We start from the raw sequence: 18,730 nt of genomic DNA on the forward strand, positions 1-18,730 counted from the left end.
TCATGTACTTATTCAGGTATTTACTGAAACCTCAGTGTGTCAGAGCTTGGTGGTCACAGATTACAGAGTGAAGAAGGAAGAGGCAAGGATGTGGCATAGGTTTGCAGCACTTGTATATGCTAGTCGTATGCTGAAAGAAAGTAACAGAAGGCCAGAGATAGACTGCTCAAGACAACAGCATTTAAGGATAAAGGAAGAAGAATTCAAAAAAGGAAATGATAGTGTACAAAAATAGGAAGAAAAACTGAGTATGAGGTCAGAAGAACTAGGGAAAGAAAAAACGAACTAGTCAAAGCTGGAAAAAAAATTTTTATTTCCCCACATAGAAAAGAAATACCTAAAAATCCCTTGCAAGTAGGCTAATGACATATGTAAAAAGTAGAATTTTAAAGATTTTAAAATAAAACTGAGAAAGGAAAATTAAAACTCAAGCACAAAACTTAAAAGACTAATGGGTTAAGAGTTAAAAATATCATAAAACACACCATAAAATAAAAAGTTATAAATAGCAATAATGTTTTTAATGAAAAAGACTTGAACACAGGATACTTTAAACATTTCTGCAAATCAAGAAAATGCAAATTAATCCAAAATTTTAATTAAAAAGGCCAGAAGCAGGCAATTCAAAGATGAGACTCATATACTAAATAACACATAAAAAGATGCTCAATCACACTGGTCAAGAGTATGCAAAATTAACACGATAAGCTACAATATTGCACCTTTCACATCAGAAAAACTTTGCAAATCTAACTACCAATTGTTGGCAAAGACTGGAAACAAACCAAGAGATTACCTGAGTTCACTGCTGATGGAGTGCAAACCCATACAATCTCTGAAAACAAATCTGAAGCAATGCTACTCCAGGGTAACATACCCTAAAATCAGTGCTGTTCAAAGTAACCCAGCTGCAAACTAGCACCAGTCAGAAAAAGATGAGGAACACTCTTCCTTCATTGAAAAAGTCTTACTAGGGTAAGAAAAGTTAAATTAACAATGATTCTTTCACAGTTCCCCCAATTTGCAAAAAATAATTCTCCCGTCCTCAGACCACGTTTCATGTAACCTCTTCCTGGAGAAAAACTCTCCTAGGGAATGACAAGCAGCACAAGAACACCTATAAGAAAATGATCATACACTCAGGATCAGTAAAAGAAAAATCATGGAAACGACCTAAATGTCAGTCAACGGGACACCTAGGTGGCTCAGTGGCTGAGAGTCTGCCTTCAGCTCAGGGCGTGATCCTGGGGTCTTGGGGTCGAGTCCCTGCAGGGAGCCTGCTTCTCCCTCTGCCTGTGTCTCTGCCTCTCATCAAAAAATAAATAACAAACTCTTTTAAATAAATAAATCTCAGTCAACAGGAAAATGGATAAAGAAATTGTGGCAGGGTCATATGACAGCAAAATAAACAAGAGTTAAATGTCACATGGACCAACAAGACAATATCTAAAAACCTAAGATCAAAGAAAGCAAGTACAGAAGGATGTATACAGTTTGATTCTACTTATGTAAAGTTTTTATTTTTTTATTTTTTTAAGATTTTATTTATTTATTCATGATAGAGAGAAAGAGAGAGAGAGGTAGAGACACAGGCAGAGGGAGAAGCAGGCTCCATGCTGGGAGCCGGATGAGGGACTCGATCCTGGGACTCCAGGATCACGCCCTGGGCCAAAGGCAGGTGCTAAACTGCTGAGCCACCCAGGGATCCCCTATGTGAAGTTTTTAAATGCAATGTAAATATGTCGTATAGAATATACATACAACACAGAAATGACAACCTCTGAGCTAGAAGGAAGGAAGGAAGAAGTAAAAGGAGAGAAGAAAAAAAAGAGAATGGAAAGAACATTTGTAAGGGGTAGCACAGGGGGCTTGAACTGTATATATATCTCTTATATATATTTCTTTTAAGAAAAAAGTTTTTTGCTAAGAGCAAAAAAAAATAAAGATTTTACAAAGATGGGTGGGACATACAGAAGTGTTTCTAAGATTAATCTCTATATTTTCTTCATACTTGAAAGATTTCATTATTTTAAAAAAGAATATATACACCATACTAATTTTGTTTTATGATACAACTATATAAAAAGAGGAAGAAAATATAGCAGTAATTTTTTTTCTTTATACTTTCATGTACTTTTCAAATATTCTTCAGTAAAAATACATTTCTTACAAAAAAAATTTTTGAAAGAAGTTATGTTTCAAGGATAAAGAAATAAATTTAAATCACAGAATTTTATAGCTGAAGAGGAGCCTTAAAGAATATGGAAGAACAAAAATAAGAATATTTACTGGTGGGGATGCAAAATGGCATAGTCTTTGGAAGACACTTTGGAGGTCCCTTACAAAACTAAAAAGTTTCACCCATATGATCCAGCAATTGCACTCCTTGGTATTTACCCAAAGGAGCTGAAAACTTATGTCCACACCAAGACCTGGACAGGGATGTTTAGAGCAGCTTTATTCTTAATCGCCAACTCTTGGAAGCAACCAAGATACCCTTCAGTAGGTGAGTGGATAAATAAACTGGCACATACAAACAACAGAGTATTTTTCAGTGCCAAATAGAAATGAGCTTTCAAGTCATAGAAAGACATGAAGGAACCTTAAAGGCAAACTACTAAGTGAGAGAGGCCAATCTGAAAAGGCTACATACCATCTGATTCCAAATGTATAATATTCTAGAGAAGGCGTAACAGTGGAGACAGTAAAAAGATCAGTGGTTGTCAGAAAGGAATGGGGAAGGAGGGATGAACAAAGAGGAGAACACAGGATTTCCAGGTCAGTGAAAATACTCTGTATATTATAAAGATGGGTATAAGTCCAAACCCATACAATACAGAACACCAAGAGTGAATTGTAATATAAACTATGGATTTCAGGGACTACTGTTGGCTCAGCAGTTGAGCATCCACCTTCAGCAGCTCAGGGCATGATCCCGGGGTCCTGGGATCAAGTCCTGCATTGGGCTTCCCGCAGGGAGCCTGCTTCTCCCTCTGTCTCTGTCTCTGCCTCTCTCTCTGTGTCTCTCATGACAAAATAAATAAAATCTACTAAATAAATAAATAAATAAATAAATAAATAAATCTATCTTAAAAAAAAAAAAAAAAAAAACTATGGACTTCAGGTGATTATATGTCAGTGTAGTTTATCCTCAGTTAAAAAAGGTTCCATGCTGGTGAGTGATGTTAGATGGGGGATTCCGTGCAGTGGTAGGGAGTTGCGAGAGTGAAGCAGAGGATTACATGGGAAATCTCTGTGCCGTCTCAATTTTGTTGTAAATCTAAAACCACTCTTAAAAAAGAGAGTCTGGGGGAATCCCTGGGTGGTGCAGCGGTTTGGCGCCTGCCTTTGGCCCAGGGCACGATCCTGGAGACGCGATCCTGGAGACCTGGGATCGAATCCCACGTCGGGCTCCCGGTGCATGAAGCCTGCTTCTCCCTCTGCCTGTGTCTCTGCCTCTCTCTCTCTCTCTCTCTGTGACTATCATAAATAAATAAGAGATTTAAAAAAAAAAAAAAAGATAGTCTGGGGATCACTGGGTGGCTCAGCGGTTTGTTTAGGCCTGCCTTTGGCCCAGGACGTGATCCTGGAGTCCCAGGATCGAGTCCCACGTCGGGCTCCCAGCATGGAGCCTGCTTCTCCCTCCTCCTGTGTCTCTGCCTCTTTCCCTCTCTCTCTCTCTCTCTCTCATAAATAAATAAATATAAAAAAAAAAAAAGCAAAGTCTTAAAAAAAAAAAAAAACTTAGTCTCAGGGGCACCTGGTGGCTCAGTTTGTTGAACGTCCAACTCTTGATTTCAGCTATCATGATCTCAGAATCGTGAGATGAGCCCTGCATTGGGCTCTGCACTGGGCATGGAGTCTGCTTAAGATTCTCTCTCTCCCCCTCTCCTTCTGTACCCTCCCCACTCCTGTGTGCACGCACTCTCTAAAATAAATAAATCTTAAAAAAAAACAAAACTTAGGTCTCAAAAAAATATATCAAAACACTGAAATTCTTCAATCCCCAAAACAAAAAAAAATTTTCCAGTTTATGTCAACTATTATATTCACATAGGAAAAAAATCCTACTAAAAATAAATATATTCATTTACTTCCATTGAGTATTTCTATAATTCATATTATTCACCTGTCTTTAATTTCTCTATGTAAAGACAAAGAAGGGACCTTCCTTCCCTCTACCCCTCACAAGGAAGAAATAACCAGTAAAGGTTCAAGGACTTCACTCACTTCAGCGTTATCCATTAACCACTGATATTTCTGAAAACACATAACTATTCCTGACAAATAAAACTGTCCACATAAATCACTCATCCTTCAGATCACTCCAAGAAAATACAACTTTGACTTCTGAGTTAAGGAGGAAAGGCTATTTTTTCACAGTATTAGAAAAAGCAAACACTGGTTTTTCACTCACATCATCACTTCTACAGAAAAAGTTGAAAGAAGAAAGAAAGAAAGAAAGAAAGAAAGAAAGAAAGAAAGAAAGAAAGAAGAAAGAAAGAAAAGAAAAAGCAATATATCCATTTCATCAGATGTATCATCTTTTCATAACAACTTGAACATAAAAACATTCCTTACAAAAAAAAAAAAAAACAACATTCCTTACAAAGCGTGCAATGCAAAGATATACCATCAAAAAAAAAAAAAAAAAAAGGAAAAGTCACTAAATTTAAGGTACTGGTTATCTCCATGTGGTAGATTTTCAGAGGATTATTTTTTGGCTTGTTTAATTTTATGTCATTACTAATTTGCTTCATGAGCATGAATTACTTGTTTTAATTAAAAAGAGAAAAAAAAAAGAGAGAGAAAACAGGGGATCCCTGGGTGGCTCAGGGGTTTAGCGCCTGCCTTTGGCCCAGGGCATGATCCTGGAGTCCCGGGATCGAGTCCCACATCGGTCTCCCTGCACAGAGCCTGCTTCTCCCTCTGCCTGTGACACACTCTGCCTCTCTCTCTCTCTCTCTCTCTGTCTATCATAAATAAATAAATAATTCTTTAAAAAAGAGAGAGAGAGAGAAAACAGTTATTTCAGGGTAACAAGTTTAGGGAAGTTTTTAATGCTGCTTAAGAAGTTTTCTACAAAGAACATTATTTTTTCTGAATATTTTAAATTATAAATTGTAAATTGCAAATCAGGTTAGAGCTTAAGTGGAAGCTGAGACTGAAATGGAAAGCTGAAAATACCTAGACCGACCCACTGCATCATAAATCAATTAATAATCTAAAGCTGCAAGATATTTTGAGAAAGATCTGTCAAGTTACCATAGAAATACACTAAACTATAATGGAATAACGTCACAAGGAAATACTCTCCCTCATGGTATTTACTTTCTTCTGATTCATACATACATACACACTATAGTCATAAAGCAGTTTCATATGGTCTTTTGAGCCTCAAAACACATCAAGGGGGCAACTAACTGTCTGCATTTATAGATGAAAAACAGGCCAGAGATCTGATTTGCCAAAGGTCACCAAGCTAGTAAGACTAATTTTAAGTTGAGCCAAGAACACATTAGAATGCAGTACCTCCTTCATAAATAGTATTTATAGAAATCGGGTAATATTAGCTCCAACTTACAGATGAAGAAACAGACCTAGAATTAAGAATGAAAAAAATAAACAAACAAACAAGAATGTTGATCAAGACTACAAGGTAGAAAGTGTCAGGGTTAGGGTTCAAACTCCAGGCCAGTTCAACCCCAAACCCAATGCTCCTTCCAGCATGCTAAATTGCAGTACTGTGGAAGCAGAGAAAGGGAGTGGCAATGATACGAAGGCTTGCTGGACAACAACATACAACATGACTCTGTACCCTGGCCACAGTCAATGGGTCAGGATGGGTCCTGACTCAATTCATACCTTCCTCAGCAATTCAGAGGTGGGACCAGAAAGTCAAGCCCCCTTGAGTGCCAGAAGAATAAAGCCAGTAGATAGGACATGGTCATCTTTAGCCTACTCTAGGGAACACAAAATCAGAAGAAGCTGGCCTGAAGAAAGAATGGGCACAAAGGCTAAGAGAGCAGCTAGAAAAACTGGATGATTTCTAGTTCTTTAAGGCCCCTCCTGCTTCCATAAAACTCCCCAAAATAAGTTTCCTGTTTTTGCTTAAGCCGGCTTACAACTGGGTCCAAATACAAACAGACGGTCTTGGCCAAAGGGGATAAAAAAAGAAGGACCTCTATAAAAGTACATTAAAAAAAAATAATAAGCAGCTAGCACATGCCCAGGGTGAATTATCAGATCAGAGAAAGAGTCCTTCCTAAGTATGGACCAATCTAGCCCCAAAGGAATCTTCTCAACCAAGGCCCTCCATTACTCCAGCAACAGTGATCCAAACTGTAATCACTTAAGCATGCCATGTTTTCCCTGCTCAATTATTTAGTCAGCCAAGTATCCCAACCGGGAATACTCTCCCAAGCTCTCCTACCTCTCCATCTCCACACAGCTAAGTCCTCCCACCCAAGGTCCAGCTCAGATATTACCTGCAGCACACTTACACATCCCATCTGGGCCTTACAAACTCCCATAGACCTCTTCTGCATCTCTCCTGGCACTCACTGTGTTTTGCTACACATTATGTAACTGCCCGATCTTCTCTTCCTAGACCAAAGCAGTTCTCTGAGGTGTGATCTCAATCTGATTCCACCTAACTACCCACTTGTACACTCCATCCTTCTAATAGAGCTCTTCAGGTTGAGAAACTGTGACTTAAGTCTCTGGGTATCCCAGCACTTAATTCAGTCCCATGCAGAGAGTAGTTGCTCAAGTACCTGTTGAATATATGAAATATTAATTTCCTGCATTAGAAAAGTTATTTAGAAGTTTATACACTTAACATCTGTAGCAAGGGAAAGGAGGAGACTGGCAACAATTTATAATACCTGACATCAGAATCTCTTGGAAAAGGGTCTACAGCATGTATTTTATTACTGTGACAAATGCTTAGGGTTAAAAAAAAAAAAGTGGGAGGAATTCTAGAAGGTCTGATTGTGTGGAAGAACCAGTCTGCTTCAAATCAGAAAGGATACAGTGGTTACTACAAAGTGCAGAGGAGAAAACAAAAAGATGGAGAAAGAGGATAGACCAGTGAAAGAATAGAAAGTCAAACACTCTATACCAAGCCCTTCCTCATGACTCACATCTTCCAGAGTTAACTAAATTACTGAAATGCTTGAAAGTGGAGTATGTACGTATTTAAACCAGTGAAACAAGTGGGTTTTCATGTCCAAACTGACATGAGTGACACCAAAATATCATTTTCAGAAATGGGAACCTAACACCTAAGAAAAGCATAAGTAAACTAAATTCTAGGAAATTCACAAAAACAAGATGTGATGGGGGAGGGAGAGTGAAGGAGAGATGACCACCTCTGGACTTTGACAATCTCTGTGATTAGGAGTGTGAGGCTGAAACTACAAAGGGTAAGGAAGGCCTCGCTGCCATCTAGACTTTTTTTTTTTAAGATTTTATTTATTTATTCATGAGAGACACAGAAAGAGAGAGAGAGAGAGGCAGAGACACAGGCAGAGGGAGAAGCAGGCTCCACACAGGGAGCCCGACATGGGACTCAATCCCAAGTCCCTAGGATCACACCCTGGGCCAAAGGCAGCGCTAAACCGCTGAGCCACCTGGACTGCCCGCCATCTAGATTTTATACATAATAATCCTTCCTGGTAGATCAATCCTGTGAACTATAAATCTAACCAGATACTAACCAATGTTAAAGTAAAGTCCACATTATCTTTTGAGTTCTATATGCCATTTAGATTCATTAAATGCCATTCTAATACTTAACAAAAATCCAAATGAGGCCAGCAAGATACTTCTTCAGGAATTAATGCTTTCAATTTTGATCTCTATTCCCAGGTTTTTAAACAGATGTTTGCCCCCACTCCCCACCTTAAAAAAATAAAGTATTAAGTACAAACATACTTAAAAAGAGAACATCAAGGGGTACCTGGGTGACTCTGTTAAGTGTCTGCCTTCAGCTCAGGTCATGACTGCAGGATCATAGGATCAAGGGGCACCAGCTCCCTCAGTGGGGAGTCTGCTTGTCCCTTTCCTTCTGCCCCTCCCCCTGCTTGTGCTCTGGCGCTCCCTCTCGCGCTCTCTCAAATAAATAAATAAAATCATAAATAAGATCATAAATAAATAAATAAATAACGTCAGCAAGTCCAGTAGTAAACATCAACATAGGCCAGGGGTGAGGAGAGGACCCATTCCATCATGGCTCTGCAGGAGCTGCCTCCCCCCAGCCAGGGCTGCCCAGAGGGGAGACAGATAAGAACCTCTGCAAGAAATGAGATTTGGAGCAGGAGGCTCTTGCTGACACAGTTGCTGCTGGTACCCCTTACTCCCAAAATTAAGGCAACCAGACAGACCAACTTCCTGTCCTCTAGCCCACCATCTTACCCCCAGGACCCAGGCAGATACTCCAATATGGAAACCTCTGCACCAGGATGCACTCTTGACTCTGAGCAGGGAGGAGGAAAGGAGTGTTTCTTCTCCTGCCACTTCCAAAGTCCTAGCCACCTGGATATGAGGTCAGGCTACTTTAAGCCCTCTCCCAACCCAGCCTAGCCCCAAGCAAGACTACCCTCTCTCTCCTGCTCACACACACACCCCACTGCCCCCTTCCACACACACACACACACACACACACGCACAAGCAGGGAGGAAAGGAAGAAGTCATAGGGTTAGCTTGGCAGGGCTGGGCCAAGTGGTGAGACAGAAAGGCCTCATCTGTACCCTAGATATAATGAATAAGTGCCAGACTCCAGATGCACTGAGTGCCACAAACACTCCCACCTCCCAAGGAAGCCCTTTCCCCCAGAGACAGCAGCTGGCAGGTGCCCAGTTAGAAATCAGTGTTAATAAACTGATGAGCAGAAAGATTAGTTCAGCTTATGAAAGCCAGCTTAGAGGAGACAATACATACTATGCAAGAGTTCACACTGCATAAAAGTCAAACGTGTGATAGTTAAGATGCGTTCAAAGCAGCTAATCACTTAGGACAATGCTCATTTCAATGTGTAACCTCTAGAAAATTCTTTATTTAACTCACTATTTAAATTCCAGCATTTGTGGTTTGACCTGCTTGCGATAAGTATATCAAAATTTCATTAACACATCTGTCACAGGCCCAAAAGCACTGAGAAAGAATCTAGGAGCAAATAAACAATGTTCTCATTTCTCTTCTAAACAATTCCTCCAACCTCCCAGTTTTCCATTTCTCTATAATGGAATGAAGATATGCGAGATAGTAAAAATAAACCAAAGTTTATGCTAAAGTTGAGCTTTGATTTATGAAATATTCCATTCATTCTATCCCTCAAAATTCCACCTGAGTTAAGCAATCACACCATCATCAGCAATATACGCACTGAAAAACAGAATGCACTGGGGGAAGGGGAAAGCAATAATTAAATTAGAAGAAAGCAACAGATGCACCTTTGGATTGAAGCCACAACATCCCAGGTACTCACTGGATATTGAGTTCATGGTATCAGAGAATTGCGATCTGAATTTACAGAGTTTCAATCAAAGGACCATCCAATATCACCCAAGAATGACACTAACACCAGTCTTATTCAGCCCCAGAATGAAGTAGAATTTAGTGGCTTTTCCATCATAGTACATGTCAAAAAGGCAAAATTAGGAATATCCAATTACTATGATGATGCCTCTTTCAATGCCTTTTTTTTTTAATTTTTACAAATAAAACAACTCCAAGATGACATTCCTGGAGCATGTAAAATCATTTTTTGTGGTTGTAGCAAACAATAATACTACTTGTAAACTAACACTCACAGTCTTTTCCTTGTGCACACTGGTAAGTAATGTCTTCAAGTTTTATCTTTTTCTCTCTCTTGCTAATTTTTTAGAATTATGTTTATGCAAAGACAGAGAATAGAGGCTTCAGGAATATATACACTAACATGCACTTCACTAACTCTCTTGGGATAGCTAGAAAAGGAGAAAAAACCCATGAAGATCTTGGTTGAAAACCACTTGCTACTTGATAACCTATGCATTTTTAAATGCTACTACAAAAAAAATGCACACATCCTAAGGAACTAAGGAACTACTAACCTCTACAATCAATGTGATACATGGTTTATCCAGTCTTGACAAAAATCCTCTGGATCACCAATGGTAGGTTCATCCACTCGTACATATGCAATTGTATAAAGAATCTATTATTTAGAACACCAGGAAAAAAAACAATTAAAAGATTTATACTCATTGCTACCATTAAGAAATCAAAAAAAGCACTTTTCATTTCTATGCTAAACTCTAATTTGATGCCCTGCTTTTTGCAAATTCAGAATGAGAAGGAAAAAATTAGAGTGATTATCATATTGGAGAAAGAGTAAGGAGTATGCCCACAAATAAAATTTACTATATAGAAGTAACAGGCTAACACTTTAAAATTATTCACCAAAGACTAAAAAATTGAAATACCAATACAACATAGATTTTATCATATATGTATATGTGTACATATACATATAAATCATAAACATACAAAGCCTTACATGAAAATTAGGAGGAAGCATAATTACATAACAGTTTTAATAAGAAGAGTATTAGTAAGTGGGTACACGTTATCGTACATTACAACTGAGAACGCAAATGGTTAACATTCATAACCCTGGGAACCTGTGTCCTCTCTCAACACTCCTGACCTTCCCTGGTTCTTCTTGGTCTTCTTCTCACCCCACATATGCACAGCCCCCAGACAGCTGTCCCCTGAACAATCTGCCCATTCCCCTGACTCTACCATCACCCCCACGCTCTCCCAAGTTTCAGAACAAGTTCCCACACCCAGAAAGCCACACGTCTAGCATTATGCCAAGTTTTTAACATGCATTATCTCTTCCCACTCTTATAACAACTCTGTGAAATAGGTTTGGTTATTATCCCACTTAACAGAAGAGAAAACCAAAGCCCAGAAGTTAGGTCCCTCATTCAAGGATATTAATCAAAAAGCAGCAGGGCCAGGGCCAGGATTCAAAACCATTTCTGACTCTACAGGACATTGCAGCTACTATTCCAGTCTCCCTAAACAACACAACTTGGGTGCTTCAATAATTCAACTCATTCACTCAACAATTTATTTTTTGAACATAAACCTGTTTTCTCTCTACTTCCACCTCCCTAAATCTGTCTAGAGACTACACTCTCTACACCCCCCCCCCCCCCCCCCCCCGCTAACCTCTCAGTGAGATTCCTGGGATCATCTCTAACTCCTCCCTCTCTTGAACAACACTCATCTACTTGGCCAATAATTTCTGCCTATTTTAGGGACTCTAAGTTATATCATCACCTCCTTGACAAATCCACTTCCACTGTCCCACTTCAGACCCTAGGTTTCTTTCACTTGGCCTCCCAATTAGTATTGCTGCTCTTGGTCTCTGGATCCACGCAATCAGTGTTACACCACTGCCACCTGTTATCCTCATAAAACAGATCTACTCATGTTACACTCCAGCTTAAAAGCCTTTGATGGTCCTCTTCTGTCTACAGAACAAAGTCCAAACTGGTTGTGTTGGCATTCCCACACAAGTTGGTCCCAACCTATCTTCCCAGCTTCATCTCCTACTGCACCCCCCAACTACATAATAATAATAACTTACATAGAGCTTAATTGTTTATACAGTGCTTTTTCACATACACTAATCATAACAACACTGAATATTTTGTATTATCCCAATTTTATGAGAAAGAAACCGAGACCTAGAAATGTAAAATAATTTGCTAAAGATCCCAAATTATAAAAAGAACATAAAAGGCAGAAAGGGTCAAGTATCAAACTCCAAATTTTATCTCCTTTCCCAATATTTCTCACAGCCATAGCACCCCTATTCCAGCATATCAGACTGAAATTTACCCTTAAAATGCAGGATACTTTCCAACCTCTATCTTAGCTCAAGCTATTCTCACTTGAAATGTCCAAAGAACGGTGGGAGGCATTCTTCATATTATGTTTCATATTAGTTCTTCCTATTTGTGTAGAAACCTGTATCTACTGTGAATTATAAGCCCTATGAGGATGGGATCAAAAGTTAGTCACTCAACTTTTGGAAAGTGTGTAGGGGAAATAAGCCATATAAGACACAAGCATCAAGGCAGAGACTGGCCAGGCCTGAAACCAGAGACCAGAAACGTGGATCAGACCATCTGAGTACACTGGCGGTGCCAGTAATTTTAACATCTATCTTCCGAACAAGGTCGAATGCCCCAGTGCCAACTATTCTCACTGACACTGGCCTTTATTAAATATTTCAGTTTATTGAAAGCATAATTCAAAACAGAATGGGGTAAAAGTGAAGAATTAGAAGTTGATAAAAAGCAGAAATATTATTTCCCATTTTAACTTTCCGTTTTGACTAAGTAACCAAAATTTGAACGGTACAGGCTTGATTTAGCCTTCCTACAAAGATCGGCTCAGCTGCACGGGTAGCTGTCACTGGGGCTATTTCAGTAGGCCGCAGAATCACGTTCACCTACACAGCTTCCCACATCTCACCCTCCAGAGGAGCCGCTCGGCTTCCTGGCACTGGCAGAGAGTCTCTCAGAAGGTATTTGACATGTTGATGATCTGGCCAACTTTTACAAGTGAAGTTCCCCATGGTTATGTCAAATGGTCAAACTGAACAGTGTCAATGTGTTTGAAGATTACAGGCCGTACTCCTTCCTGGCTTGTCTCTATCCCAATAAAGATCAGATGCTAAGGATGCCTTATAATTATAAAGCCCAGAATATGAAACCACCGAACAGCTGACCAGGTGAAAAGTCTCAAATGCTTCCTTCCCTCTGTCAGAAATCTCCCTGTCCACTGCTGAAACATAACCACAATGTCAACTTTTCCATGAACTGGCAGAGGATAATATTAGAAGAAAAACTAGCCCACATGCCCTGCACTGAATTCCATTCCATTCCCAACAGTTATAGCACCCTAAATATAAAGGAAGAAAACTACAGACTTATGAGCTTAAGTAACTTACAAACCCAGATTTCAGATTTATCTTTGACGGAACTAACTGGTCTCTAATGTGGCATCTCACCCAAAAATCTAATTCTACTTCTATTCGATGAATAGCAGAATACTGCCACTTTCTGTACACTACAGGAGATTTCTTCTGGAGGCCAGTAAGACATGGGGGGGGCAGGGGGGACATGCTGCTCTTGTTATAAACTGTACATTTTCTCTTTCAGAGATAGTAATACAGCAGTATTAATATTAACATCGACTGTGGAATCAGAGAATCTGAATTCAAGCCCTAACTCTGTAACATCAAGAAAGTTCCACCACTGAGACAGTGAGAGTACCACACTTACAGGGGCGTTGTAAGGATTTGGTCAGTCCTGAGTGACTAGAACACACAGACAGCTTTCAATAAACATTAGCTTTATAAATCACCTGACCCAAAGCGACGATTACATGAGATTTGTGAAAGGATAACAAATTCTAAAAAATCCCTGCCCAAGACTTTCCTGCTTACCTTCTGGCAACTTCCCTGTGTCGACGATACTAATCAATCAGTCAACCAATAAAAAATGAAATACAAGAGAAACCGAACGGCTCTGCCCCTCGGGGCTCCCACAAGGCGGGGTGGCACACACCAGTGACAGCAACTGCAGATTTAACTTAAATGTATGGCATGTGTATCCCCTCAAATACAAAGATCTGAAATCGACAGAAACCCAGTGTTACCAGCTATACATCCCTAAACAGCAAATGTGGGAACCACAGATAATATTATTTTAGCATTACCTCTATTACATAATCACACACTTTGGTCCTACATATTTGCTTACACATATGCTTCCTCTTTCCTCTCAGCAGTATTACAATTCTGTTGGTGGACTATGGTGTTTCTTTTGCACCTCACAGCATGTTAAACAGCAATCAAATAGCTGGACTAAGGTAACATCTAGTTAAGTAGTCAGCAGCCTCTCTGACTAGATCTTTCCATGAGCACGAACCCCTTGACTTTGGTACTCAGAGGTAACAGCCCAAAGCCTGGCTGAGTGCACGCCAGAGTCTGAGACACCTGGGATCTGACTCCACCACTCACTTGCTGCAGGACCTTGGCCACCGAAAAAGTCTGTTTTCCATTCCATAAAACGGCAAACATAATTTTACCCACCTCTTAGGATTACTTTGACAAATAAAATATATGCAAAACACTTAATGCTAGTCCTGAAATAGCGAGGGGAACATTTACAGACGTCTCCAATTTACTTTGAAATGCATCAAAAAAGGATGGGTTTTGAGTACTTAGTCCCACCGAACCATGATTAAAAAATCATTAAGACGAGGAGTTTCACTATGTGTATTTTACTAGTTTTTTTAATTAAAAAATAAAATAAAATTGTAAAAGGTGGGTTGAAAGATGGACAGATATGTGATAAAGCTGGTAAAATATCAAATGCAGGATCTAAGTAATGGGCATATGAATAATCACTTTCAACTTTTCTGTATTTTTGAAGATTTTTACAACAAAATATTAGGGAATGGGATGCCTGGGTGGCTCAGCAGTTGTGCGTCTGCGTTTGGCTCAGGGCATGATCCCCAGTTCCTGGGATCGAGTCCCGCATCGGGCTCCCCACATGGAGCCTGCTTCTCCCTCTGCCTATGTCTCTGCCTCTCTCTGTGTGTCTCTCATGAATAAATAAATAAAATCTTTAAAAATATATATATAAGGGAAAAAAACAATGCTGGCATCCAGTAGTTTGTTTTTATTATCACTACTTGTGGAAAACAATAGCCAGCAAATATTCAGATTCTTGGCTTCTTTTTTAAAAATTTTTATAAAGCAAAAAAAAATTTTTTTTATAAAGCATCTTTTTATCAGCCATCTCTCCTTTTATTATAGCCATTCTAAAACTAAAAGTGGCTTCTTTGAAACTTCTTAGCCAGTACTTACGTAGGTGATTTCAAGTTAAATTACTCTAAGGTATCGGCTGCCAAGCATTTAATCTCTTCTGAAGAAACACAGAAACCAAGTCAAGAGATATTTGTGGTCGATGATTGATGACTTGACCAACCAAAACAATGGAAAAGCAAGGATTGGAATTACTTGTTCCTAACTTTTTCAGTAGCTGCTGAAGCCGTATGTTCCAGAAGTACTATTAAAGTATTACCAGAAGTACTACCAGCACTTTACCAGGTACCTGATGTACAGGAGCACGCTGCATATACACAAATACGTCAGCTACTTTAGAACGATACCCAATTTGGGACGCCTGGGTGGCTCAGTCAGTTAATCATCTGTCTTGGGCTCAGGTCATGATCCTGGGGTGCTGGGATGGAGCCCCTGTTAGCCTGGCTCCATGCTCAGCGGGGAGTCTGCTTCTCCCTCAGCCCCTCCCTGTGCTCATGCTCTAATAAATACATAATAAAATCTTTTTAAAAAAGGACTAAGGATATCCAATTTTCCTCTAGTTTTTTTTTCCCCATTCCAACTGGTAATTCAGACTTTAAAGTGCTTAGTGGCACTACAAGAATTCAGATATCATACAGTACAACAATTTAAACAGACCACCTCAAACCCATTGCGATGGCTACTTTCAAAAATACAGAAAAGAACCAGTGTTGGTGGGAACGTGGAAAAACTGGAACCCTTGCGTACTGTTGACAGGAACACAAAACCATATAGCCACTGTGGAAAACAGTATGGTGGTCTCCCAAAAAATTAAAAACAGAATTACCATATGACTAAACAATCCCACTTCTGCATATATACCCAAAAGGACTGGAAGCAAGAGATACTTGTACACCCATGTTCATAACAGCATTACTCACAACAGGTAAGACGTGCAAACAATCCAAGTGTCCATCAACAGACAAATGGATGAGAAAATGTGATACAGACACACAATGGAATATCATTCAGCCTTAAAAACAAAAAAAATACTGTCGCAGGCTACAACACGGATGAACTCTGAAAGCATTAGGCCAAGTAAAATAAGGCAGTCACAGAAAGACAAACCAGGTATGATTCCACTTCTGTGAGATACCTAGAACAGTCAAAATCATAGAGCAGGATGGTGGTTGCCAAGTGCTGGAGGGGGAGGGGGCTGGGAGAGGGAGTTCAGGTTTAATGGGTATAGAGTTCCACTTGTGCAAGATGAAGAGTTCTGGAAATGGGTGGTGGTGGTGGTGGTGGTGGTGGTGGTAGTGGTGGTGATGGTGGTTGCACAACAGGTACTTACCACCACTGAACTATATACACTTAAAAATGGCTATGAGAGTAAATCATGTTATGTGTATTTTGCAGTAACAAAAAAAAAAAAATGGAACAAATGAGGGAACGGATCTCCCCAGAAGGCCTGGTAGGGTGCTCCAGCTTGGGCCTGACAGAGAAGCAATCAACTCTGGGGCCCTCACACCAGGTCTCTCTCTCTCAACACACCATGGGCCCGGCGTCCACTCAGACTCTCCATCCCGCCCAGGGTCACACTGTTTATTTCGGCTCCAAAATGAGCAAACACTACTCTTGCCACACCAGTTTTATGTCGAAGCATCGAGGAGCTTCACCTCTCTAAACCCGCCTCCTCTTTAAAACAAGGATAATTCCTACCTACCTACCTTACAAGGTTACGAGGGCGCAAGAGTGAGATCACCCATATATAAAAGCAGCTTCAAACTACCAAACACCAAAGTAAAACAGAAATTTTACTACGTTTAAAACTACTTTCGTATGGAAATTCGGGAGGGATTACACCAACAACAACTTCACAAGGCTTGCGACACCTCACCCCTGCTTCGTTCCACTTACAAACTCCCATCGTCTCTAACACCTTTTTTTTTTTTTTTTTTTTTTTTTGGAGAGGGGGTGTTTTGTCGTGAACCGAAGGGCAGCCACTGAGGAAACAAGCAAACAAAAGCTTTAAGCTGAGCATGGGCGTCTAACCACCCCAGACGCGATCAGAAGTCATCCCACACGTCCTACAGAAAAATCCCATTTCTCCAGGACCCCGGCGCGGGCCTGCGGCGCCCTGGAACTACACTTCCCACAAAGCATCGAGGTGAACCGGGGCGGCGGGCGCGGCGGCAGGGGACTCGGGGCGCCCACCGCTGTCCCCCGAAAGGCTGCGGCGCGGACCGGCGAGGGTGCGCGGGCGCTGTCAGCCCCCCCCCCCCCCCCCGGGGCCTGGCTCGGCGACCCGCGCCCGGCCCTCCCGCCCTTCCTCCTCCACCTGAGGGTCACCGCCTGGTCTTGACCTTTCCGCTCAGTTCCGGGGGGTCACCTTCTCCCCTGCCCCCAGAGCTCCGTTTCCAGAACTGCCCCCCCCGCCGCCCGCCCCTCACACAGTCGGGACCCGGGCCCACCGCGGGGCCGGCGGGACTGGCCGGCGCAGCCCGTCACCCTCTGGGGGGGGAGGGGGAGGCCCCCGGCCGGGCCGCCACCCGAGCGCCACGGGGCCCCCGCCGCCGGCCCGGGGCGGATCGCGGCCAGAGGTGGCTCCGCCCGGGGCTCCGGTTTCAATTTCGCAACGTGACGGTGCAAACCTGAGGCCTACAGGCGCCGGCGCCCCGCCCGCCAGGCCCGAGCGCCTCAGCCCCCCGCCCGCCGCCGCCGCCGCCGCCGCCCGCCCGCCCGGCCCCGGCCGCCGCCCCGGGCCCCTGCGCTGCGCCGGCTCCGACTCGCGGCCGCGGCTGCCGGTGGCACTTACTCAGCTCGTCCTGGGAGGCGGAGGCGGCGGCCGCAGCCATGTTGCGCCAGGGAGGGAGGGAGGGGCCGAGCGGGAGGGCGCGGACGGGCGGCGCGGGGGGCTCGCCGCTCGCGGTGCGGCAGGGGCCGGGAGCCGCCTCCGGTCGCGCGGCGCCCACGAGGCCCGCCCGCCGCCGCCGCCGCCGCCGCCTGCGTCCCCCTCGCCGCGCGCGGCGCTCCCGCGGTCCCCCGCGAGCCCGCGGCCCGGGCGCTCCCACCGCCGCGCGCCTCTGCGGGGCCGCCGCCGCCGTCTGTCGGCCGAGTCCCGGGGCGCCCGGCCCGCGCGGCGGCTCTGCGGCTCCGCGCCGCGCTCGCCCAACTCACGCCGCTTTTATATTTAGAAAGAGCTGAGCCATCCTCCCAGCGGCCCCCCCGCCGGGCCCCTCGCGCGCCCGCCCGCGCTCGCTCGCTCGCTCGCTCGCTCGCGGCTCGTCCTGCCCACCTGCCGCCCGCCCCGCGAGCGCTCCCCGCGCGGACCCGGCACGCGGCGGCCTGCGCGGGCGGCCCGGCCTGGCCTCCCCGCCTGGCCTCCCCGCCCCGCCGCGCCGGAGCAGCCTGCGGCGGCCGTGCGGCCACGGGGACGCGCGGGCCTCTGACCTGAGTCCGAGCCGGTCTCCATGCCGGGGATGCTGCGCGCGGCGCCGCGAGGTGGGCGCCGGAGGCGAGGCGGCGGGCGGGCGGGCGGGCGGCCCGGGGGCGGGGGCGGGCGGGGGCGGGCGCTTCGCCCCGGAGGGCCCGGCCGGCCGGCGCGCGCTGCCCCGAGCCGGGCGCGGTGTCCAGGCGGGGCCCGAGCCCGAGCCGCCGTGTGCAAGGGCCGCGGCTGTCACGTCGGCCGCCGCCGACCTGAGGGAACACGCCTGTCCGGAGGAAGAGACGTGGACTCGGAGAAGTCGAGCCGGGCTCGCGGGCGGCGGGAGGAAGCCCCGCCCTGCGCCTCCCGCGAACTTCTCGGCCCCGCGCGCCCGACGCCGCGACCCGGAGGCCCGGAGGCCCGGAGG

General features: G+C 43.8%; 1 protein-coding gene across 9 annotated transcripts in view; it reads right to left on the reverse strand.

Annotated features, from left to right (window-relative positions):
• The window catches only part of ECPAS (Ecm29 proteasome adaptor and scaffold), a 98,701-nt gene extending 80,298 nt beyond the window's left edge, over positions 1-18,403 (reverse strand). The window contains exons 1-3 of one of the 9 annotated variants that reach the window (XM_072842332.1): positions 17,218-17,439; positions 10,099-10,202; positions 9,071-9,169 (exon numbers count right to left, since the gene is read on the reverse strand). Coding sequence is in view for 6 of the 9 variants with exons in the window: in XM_072842325.1 (XP_072698426.1) it covers positions 17,695-17,734 (40 nt within the window). In the remaining 3 variants the exon portion in view is untranslated. Of the gene's footprint in view, positions 1-9,070; positions 9,170-10,098; positions 10,203-17,217; positions 17,449-17,694; positions 18,031-18,329 lie in introns of those variants that run through there. The other 8 variants (XM_072842328.1, XM_072842327.1, XM_072842334.1 and 5 more) reach the window with 8 other exon arrangements.
• Positions 18,404-18,730: the final 327 nt, after the last annotated feature.

The sequence above is a fragment of the Canis lupus genome, chromosome 10, assembly GCF_048164855.1.
Source record: "Canis lupus baileyi chromosome 10, mCanLup2.hap1, whole genome shotgun sequence".
Classification (NCBI taxonomy): Eukaryota; Metazoa; Chordata; class Mammalia; order Carnivora; family Canidae; genus Canis; species Canis lupus.